Here is a 9529-nt window from a genome sequence, read left to right on the forward strand (position 1 = left end):
GCCAGAGTTATTCAACTGTCTCATTGTAGACGCACTCGGCAGGAACAATGAGACAGCTGGGGAACAATGAGACACTTTACGAAAATCGAACATTTTTCTAGCAAAACATCATGTTTTTGTATTGTTCCATTGCAGGTGACTTGCCTTGAAAATTTTAGAGCAATTTTGCCAACATGAAACTTTTAATAACAAAAGTTACACTAAAAGGTATTGAAATTTTGTAAAATCCATATATTAATACCAAATAACTTAGTATTTTTGGTTAAATAAAGTTTAAACTCTATAAATATGCCAAAAATCACTTTTAATTCATGTTTTGAAAGATTTCCATCGATTTTGAAAAGTTTATTGAAGAAAAATCAAAGTGTCTCATTGTTGCCCATGGGCTGAAATGAGTGGGGAACAATGAGACAGCCCTGGATTCTGGATATATTCAAAATTTTGGCCAAATCTAATGAAAGGATATTGCAATCCCTATGGAACGTCGAAAGAAATTTGAAGAAATATTAGTTTTGGTGTAAATGGCAGCCTACGAGCGAAAAAGTATTTTTTGTCCATAATTTACTTTTACACCCCATAATCAAACATTTATGAATTACTTTTAAAGGGAGCGTCCATAACCAAAGCCACTAATATGGCATACGTGTATTCAGTAGACACACCTTTCCCCCAAATATGAGCCTGATTGGTTGAAACTACGACTTGTGAGAGCCATTTTATCATTGTTCCCCGTGTCTCATTGATGACTACTCTACCCTAACCTAATACTCAACCATACGTTAGCATCGAAGAGGAAAATCTCTGTGCAACACTTACTAATTACTGGCTCGTAAATTTGCTCCTCCTTAGCCATCGGGACAATCGCAAAGCTCTCCAGCGTAGCTCTTTATTAGTTTCCCTCGTAGCATCGGTTTTAATGTTTTCGATCTATGCTGCTCTGGAAACGAACACATTGCAGAGTAGCCTTTTTTGCGTTGACGAGCAAAAAAACAATCCCTGAAAGACTTTATGCGGAATTCAGAGGCGGAAACGCAATCAAAATTAATTGCCTTTACACCATCTTTACGACATAGTCACAGTATCTGCTACTGTGCTAAAGCTTGACAAAAAAGTTCTTAAACTCGACCTCATCGACACAAAACAAAAACAACGAGGAAACTCGAGCAAAACATAAATTTCAACGGAACTCCCAATAGAGAGTCAACGCGAAACGATGCTTAATTATGCATTGCTTTATAAGAGTGTAATAAACTTTTGGCGCGAAAAACGGTTTCACGCTGTGCGGACCATGTTGTTACGCTGGGTGCGAAGAGGTGAGCATGCCACCCAATTTGCTGCTACTTTGTTTGTTTATTATTTCTAGCAGTGTAAGGTTTCCACCTTTTAAAATTACTGCTTTCAATGTTACATTGGTTCTTTACATAAAATTTGATAACCTAAATGAAAAACTACATTAAAAACTAAAATTTCAAAACTAGGATTTCACTAGACGGATTAGTCCTCAGGCACGTGTCATCTTCCTTGTAGTCGTCATGGGTTGTATTTCTCAGCGTCGTCCAGGGTTCGTCCGAGGGGATAGGGGGTTTGCCCCTTTATACGACCTCTTCCAGGGGCACTCGGGAGCCCGGGGGGTATTCCCTATTCCACTATTCCTGTAACGTGTGGTTAGGGGGGCCCCAGGTCTCCCGAGCGCCTCAGTGGATTCTCCAGTTTGCGTCGTGTCTTCCAGGCAACCCGGAGGAGCCGGGGGGTTGTCCCTATTCCACTCTTCCTTTGGCTTGTGGTTAGGGGGGCCCCGGACCTCCGGGCGCGACAGTGGTTTGACTTTTGCGGTTTCCTCAGGCAAAGTTAAAGCTGGTTAAAAATTCAAGGCAGCCTCTCTTAAAGATCACTTCCGATGTCGAACATTTTACTGCCACGGGTAATGAATTCCAGTAAGCCACACCTCTCACGAAAAGGAATTTGCGTAGGTCTGCGTGCTGTTTCTTGGAATCACAAGGTTCTGCAGACGGCGACCTCGGCACGGGATAAGCTTTTGATACAGTACAGGTGGAAACTGGGACGCCATCAGCCTTCTCAGGAAAACGCAGCAACGATACGCGTACAAGTTCTGTATGGGGCATCCAATCAGGTTCTTCTGCAGATGACTCACGTGGGCGTAGCGGTTCAGGTCGTATACATAGCGTACACAACAGTTGAGAGCAACTCGAAGACGATTGAAGCAGCTTGCGCTTGGATTAAGCAGGAACGAGTCTCCGAACAAAAAGTGGGGCAGGATTAATGTCTTGAACAGCTTTAGTTTAGTTGAAACAGGCGCGGTTGGCACACAGCTGTACAAGGAGCGCAAACCAGCGTATATCTTCCCGCACTGTTGCGCCACCAGGCCATCCCATTTCAGGTCGTTTTGGAACACGAAACCCAGATTGATAACTTTATCAGCCCATTCGATTCGCATGCCATCCATCTCGATGTCTTGCAAAGGTTGAGCAGCAATTCTCCGATTTTGGCTTCGGACGAACACTGCTTTGCTTTTGGTGGGGTTTACGAGAAGACCATTTCGTTGGGACCACTCGGAAACTCGCTGAAGATCGGCGTTCACCATTCTGGACAGCTCCCGTACGCATGGGCCAAGACCTTTAGCATACAGTTGAACATCGTCGGCATACATCTGTATGGAACAGTGTTTGAGCTCGGTTGGGAGGTCATTTATATGACAGCAAAAAAGTAAGGGTCCGAAAATAGAGCCTTGAGGGACACCTGAGGTAACCTCACCACAGCTAGAGGATTGATCGCCACAGAAAACCGTTTGTTTTCTGTCAATCAGGTACGACTTGAGCAGCAACAGAGCGGGGTCCGAAAAGAAGAACTGGTTTTGGAGTTTTTCACAGAGTTTGTCGTGGGGATGGTGTCGAACGCCTTCGAGAAATCCAGTAGCACTAGAATAGCAGCTCCTTTTTTGTCTACTGTAGAGCTAAGATCGTCGTGGACACGAAGTATTGCCGTTTTGATGCTTTGGCCTTTCCGGAAACCTGCTTGGTGCTCGGACAGTAAACGGTTTTCGTCGATGAATTGGGTCATTTGTCGAACAAGCAGCTTTTCAAACGCCTTGGAGATCGCACACAGAATAGAGATTGGACGTAGGTTCGTGATGTTGTTCAGGTTTTGTTTCTTCTTCAAAGGCAAGATCTTTGCATGTTTCCAACGGGTGGGAAAGACTGATTTTTCGATCAGCATGTTAAACATGTGGGTGATGTGGCGGAAAACCAAAGGAAGAACGATTTTCAGGAAGTTTATGGGTAGCCCGTCTAAACCGGCTGCATTCGAACCAATGTCGTAAATGGCATTCACCACTTCCCAGTACTGCACGGGACGAAACGAGAAGTTAAACGGTGTGGGTAGCCTTCGTCTGGAGAAACCATCGCCGGTGCTGTTTACCGTGAAGTTGGATAGAAACATTTGATTTATTTGGTCAGGATCGAATTCGCAAACATGCTGTGCTTTCTCCTTTCCGATCCCAAGACTACGTACTCGTTTCCACAAAGTGTTCGAGTTGGTGTTGCTCAGAAAGCCGTTAAGATGTTGCTCCTTAGCACGTTTCACAAGAGCATTAGCTCTGTTTCTCAAAAAGTTGTAAAGTTGTCGCTTCTGTGCCTTGGAATCGGGTGTAGCGTGTTGCCAGTCTTTGTACGCCAAATCCCGTTCGAGCATGGATCGCTGTAAAGTCGCTGTGAACCAAGCGTTGGCTTTTTTACGATTTGACCTGGTTCTCAGTGGAATGTAAGCATCGTGTACCGTCTTGAGCTGATCCGTGAAGAAGTCCACAGACTCTTCTGGTTCGGAAAACTCGTAAAATCTGTTCCACGGAATGCAGAGCACAGCGTCCTTCAGACTCTGCGCATCAAAGTTGACGTAGTCACGGTAGGTTGTAGTGGTAAGGGTTCTGCTACATCAAAGTCCAGCGACGCAAAAATCAAGTCGTGCTGAGACAGCCCCGGGAAGCTTACTTGTCCAAAACGTAAAACTTTCTCCGCACTGGTGGTGAGCAGCAGGTCTAGTTGAGAGCAGCCGTTGTTGTGAAAGTATGTGGCTTCTTCACTGACCGGACAGATTGAGAAATTTCGCAGAACGGATTCGAATTGTGAGCGTTTGTTGCTAGGCCTCAACAGGTCCGTGTTAAAGTCTCCTATCAGAAGAATGTCCTCATATTTAGTAGCGAGTTCAGCGAGTTTAGTCTCTAGAAAGTTTGAGCAGTCATTTCCGGGTGGGTTGTAAACGACGAACAGCAGCAACCGATGTGCTGCAACGTGTAGGTCCAACGCCAGACCTTCCGTCCTGTCAGCAGAACCCGCAGTCAATTCAGTGTGGAAAACGTTCCTACACGAAACACGTTTTGAGTAGTAAACTGCAATTCCTCCACCAGTCGTGTAAACTCTATCGTTGCGAATCAGAGAATATCCATCAATGCTGACGCTGCGGTTTGATTTCTTCGTTGACAGCCATGACTCAGTGAAACACGCCACGTCGATATTTGCTACTGTCAAAACTTGTCGTATTTCGTCCAGTTTCCCGAAGCTCCTTGCACAGATGCTCTGGGCGTTTCCGTGGCAAATGCTCAATTTACCGGGGAGTAAAGCTGCGTTCAGAACCGCTCCAGGAATATTCGTGAAGGTTTGAATCGGTTGGTTAGGCATCATGTAAAGTAAGGAAAACAATTTTTAGAGGGCTGTACTAATATACTATGAAATAATTTGATAGGTTTACAATTTTCACAATTTTACAAATTTGAATTACATACAACATTTAGACAAACTTCAAAAATAAAAGGGCGATTCAATAGTTACGTAAATTTGTTCAGATCTTCTTCGGAGAAAACGGCTACAGATGAAGTGCCTCCAGCCTGCTTCACGTAGACTATCCCCTTGCTGGTGTAGACGGATGCTAGCTTGCCGCCCTTTTTTTTTTTTTTTAGCCTTAGAGCAGCAGACTTCAGCTTACGCGCGGCAGTGTCCAAGTTTTCGTTGATGTAAACGCGCCGATCCGAGTTTAGTCCCAGGTGTCGCAGTTTGAGGTCACACCTGCGCATGTACGCACTGTAAACTTCGTCTCGGGCTGATTTGAGGGCAAACTCTACTACGACGAGGCTTTCATCACCGTTCTTCAGGCTCTCCAGTTTCATCCGTTTACAGCTGGCCAGGGGGTTACTTGTCGAGGGTAAAAGCTCCTTACAGATTTCTTGCAGGTACGCGTACAGATTTTCGCCGGACTGGAACGGGATGCCGCTGATGATCAGCTCGTTGCGGAACTCCAGTGCGCCAACGTTTTGTGAAACACTACCAAGCCTGTCGTTTATCGATTTCAGTGCAGCATCGTTTGTAGCGAATTTGGTAGTGCACTCCACCTTCAGTGAGTTGATATCGAGCTTCACATCGTTCAACTTTTCCTCCAGGTCAGACTTGACGGCATCGATTTTAGTATTGATGTCGTTGCGAAGACCATCAATCATAGCTCTCGTTTCGGTGAACTGACCCATGAGCATTTTAACCGCCGCTCCCAACGTCAGTGAGTTTGTAGTCTGACCAGTTTCGGTTTCCAGCGAATTGTCCCAGGATTCCCAGGACTGGTTGTTTACCTCCTCTCTTCGTCGTTTTGTTGCTGAATTTGCTGAATTTACGTCGATCAAGTGACCAACACCAGGAGGGGTCCTCGACAGGCTAGCCATACTATCTCAGACGAGCGTGAGTACCAAGCAAAGTGTGCGTGGTATCGAGGACTGATACGGTCAACTCGGGAGGCAGCAACAATGGCAGTGCACGTTATTCTACTGGATACCGAAAATTTGTCGTCAAAAATAACAGCACGACAGGTGGGCTCGTACGAAACTAGCACTCGCGGGTATCACACGGGGACTTAGCGATCACGACGGTAAGAAAAGTTTTGAGCGGTGCAACGTTTTACACTTTAATTTTTGAAGTTTTGTTTGCTTCAACTATTCACGACACATCTTACTAGCTTGATGTGAGATATGTAGGACACTACAAACATGTAACTTAAACCTAGGTTAAAAATGTACAATTAAAAACCACATTTAGCATGCAATATATCTCGTTTTTCACCACCCCCAAGACGTTGTTAGCGTAGTTATTTTGGTGAACGAAATGTCTCTCTCGCCAGATTAGTTGCACGGGTCTAGAGGTCCCTCGCTTCGCATTCGACGTCTCCACGTTTTTGTTACTGTTGTTTTACTCCAAGTGCAAGGCTGCTTGGGAATCTCAGCCTGGGGTCTTTTCCCGTCGCAGCGATTGGTGCGGGGGTAGAAATTATCCTGTGAGGATCCAGAGCGAACAGGTGACTGGTTGTTCGGACGGACAACGGGTGGCCTCGTTCAGTTTTGGATATTTTTGGAGTCATCGCACGCGAAGCGGAGTACCTCTTACCTATTTTGAGTCCCTTGAACGTTCCCCCATTCATTTCAGGTTTTTACAAAACGACCCGCCCTGCGGCTGGGTGTGGAGAAGCAACAGCTTAGCTGAGAACATTTAGGTTTTATAGCTATGCTTGCACATATCTAATTTACGCAGAAACGGGAAATTCATCTCAGAAAATCAAGATACTTTTTTTTGTTCAAAAGCTGACCTTGTTTTTTTTTCATACTGAGTTTTGATAAATATCTTAAAATAATTTATGATTGAACCATCATCATACAATACTAAAACTATAATTTTCTTAGAAACTTCAAGTCAAACTTATTCTTCCGACTCGTTTACTTTCAACAGAAAACTACAATTTCGTCGAAAGTTTTCCCTCGACGAGGAAAAAAGTTGTCATATCATACTCCTTGAAATGTGCAGCAACTTTTTTCCCGCAGACTTTTCTTCCCATAGTGGTGACGATATTACCCCAGTTAACCAGGGAAAACTACCACGTGATGAAAACACCTGCTGAGACGATTTCTCCGGGGGTTGGTTGGATGCTGTTTGCCGACAAAATTTTTACTTCACATCGAACTATGTGCTCTGTTTTCGCCAAGGAGGGTGAACGATGGATGTCGCAAAAGTTGTACGAAAAAAAACTCTAAAGCAAAAAAATGAGCACTGCGAACAAGTTTTCCTACAGTTTCCCAAGAGTGGCAATTGCTGTCAAAAGTGTCCCTCCTACGTTTGACGTGCATGTTGGCTGCAGGGGTGTCGCTATAGAAATCGAAAGTGTCGACATTCCTCGCTCGCACCATGCATCGATCGATTGATGGTGTGGGAGTTTGTTAAATGTATGTGCTTAACTGGAAAATCGGAAAAGTTTATAGCCAGAAGAGTGTGAGCGTACGTGTTTTTTTAGTTTTGACAACATTCTTCCATTTGCGACAGTACACAATTTCCTGAACCTTAGCGTTTAACTTGAATGGGGATGGATTATCGTAGAAATACATTACAATCAAGCTTGTCTTCTTCATGTCTCATCTGCTTCGAACACAATGCCTTTTTTATAAAATGAAAAAAAAAACAAATCAATATTATCAAAAGCACCCTTTAAACCTTGCTCAGCCATATCTTACCGATTAAATTGTTTTTAATAGTTTGAAAATAAATACAAATTTTCCGAGTTTATCAACAAAAAATTACTATACAATTGCATTACATAAATAAGACATTTTCAAAAAAGTTTATTTGTTTTTATATTGAAGCAACGCTATGTAATCAAATACAAACACATTTTGTTTGGCTTACTGTTCTGTGATTTGTCCCGAAATTCAGTTGAATTGAGTTGCTGATATGCCGAGTTATAATCAATAACGTATACAGTAGTTTGACATGCACGTGAACGTGAAATGCGAAAAATGGCAGTCTTAATAACTAAATTTGGCCCAAAATGCACATGCGACAAAATTGCAATATAACAACAAATTGACAAGATATATTCAAATTTTCCGATATTTTTTTTTTATTTACGCTAAAAAAACTGGTATCGGATTAATGACCTCTTTAAAAAAAACATAATTTATCAAAATATTCAGAGGTTGCTGTTATTATTATGAAAATGAAAATGAATTTACTTTTTTTTTTAATTTAAGTAAAAGGCATTTTAAGTTTAAAATAATCAACCAAATTTCAATGGTTTGCAACACAAACTCCTGAGCAAATCTCTACGGAATCGGCCGATTTTGCTTGCTTTTATTTTTTTATATTTTTTGTTTTTTTTTTTTTTCTCTTCATGGGGGCCTTCCCTTGTTTGTCCTTGGTTCACCCATACAAGTCTCCATATAATTTTGGCAGCTGTTCACGTAAATATTCGAAAATGTGTAACTTTTGAAAGAATTTTTTGAACGATTTTGTGTCTTTGGCAAAGTTGTAGGTATTGGTGAGGACTATTTAGAAAAAATAGGTACACGGAAAAAACAATTTTGCCGATTTGTTTGAAAAAACAATTTTGCCGATTTGTTTGAAAAAACAATTTTGTCGATTTGTTATTAACTATTTCATAACAAATCAATTTCTACAAATCCATATCTTTTTACATAAAAAAATATGTTTAATGGAACAAAAAACCGCAATTTTTGAGCCAAAGAGAAGTATGAACAAAAATTTTGCCACCAAATATAAATTTTCAAAATCGAAAAGTAGCTACACAGATTTTTTGATAAAGTGCACCGTTTTAAAGATATAGCTACCTTAAGTTAAATTTTTACTTAAAAATTCCCGTTTTTGATTTTTTAAAATAGTGCCAAAAAATGTCCATTGCTAAATGTTTTTTTTATGAAAAATTAAGAAAATCGGCAATGAAGATTCGACCTCTGATTGCTAAAATTCAGCAAATAAAAGAAAAGAAACAGGAAAAAAGGTTTTCAGAATCTGATTCAAACTAGCCCACGTTTTCTAATGCCAATATCACAGCAACTTTTCCAACCTATTCGAAAAAAAATATTTTGAACATTTTGAAATCAATACTAACATTTCAAATGGGCATAATATTAAATGTTTGAGCAAAATAGACATGAAACATCATTTTAATACAAAGAAAAAAAATTCCACAAAAACACTAGACGTTCAGAAAAATAATGTATGAGTTATGAAAATATTTTAATGTTAATTCAATTAAAATAATTTGAATTCCATAAATACAAAAAAAAACAGCCGCTTCCACAACTTTTTGGAAAACATAAAAAATAAGGGGCTACAAACATGTAAATCGGCAAAAATGTCAGAGGTTGGTATGAGCAAAAACTTATACTATATTGAAATCTGTTTTCAGGACATACAAACATACATGTTCATCTATTATCAAAACAAATCTGAAGACATTTGGTTGTAGCATTGCCGAGATATAGCAATTTGAAGTTAGCAGTGATACGATTTTCAAAAACGTACCATGGAATTTGAACACTTTGTTCGTGGTTCCCAATTTCATGAACGGGTGTTCACGATTTTGGGAACTCTTTTTTCTCCGTGTAGTTTGACAGTTCGCTTAGCGCATGGGAAAAACATAGCTTAAGAGGCAGTATTTGTAAATATTGCTCGGTTTGTTCAAGAGGTCGCAT

At 41.1% G+C, this 9529-nt stretch overlaps 1 protein-coding gene across 1 annotated transcript in view; it reads right to left on the minus strand.

Annotated features, from left to right (window-relative positions):
• Positions 1-5176, minus strand: part of LOC119766078 — a 55339-nt gene extending 50163 nt beyond the window's left edge. Inside the window, exon 1 of the mRNA XM_038250459.1 lies at positions 4996-5176. Within this exon, the coding sequence (XP_038106387.1) occupies positions 4996-5176 (181 nt within the window). The remainder of the gene's footprint in view (positions 1-4995) is intronic.
• Between the last annotated feature and the right edge of the window lie 4353 nt (positions 5177-9529).

This window comes from Culex quinquefasciatus, chromosome 2 (assembly GCF_015732765.1).
Source record: "Culex quinquefasciatus strain JHB chromosome 2, VPISU_Cqui_1.0_pri_paternal, whole genome shotgun sequence".
NCBI classification, from domain to species: Eukaryota; Metazoa; Arthropoda; class Insecta; order Diptera; family Culicidae; genus Culex; species Culex quinquefasciatus.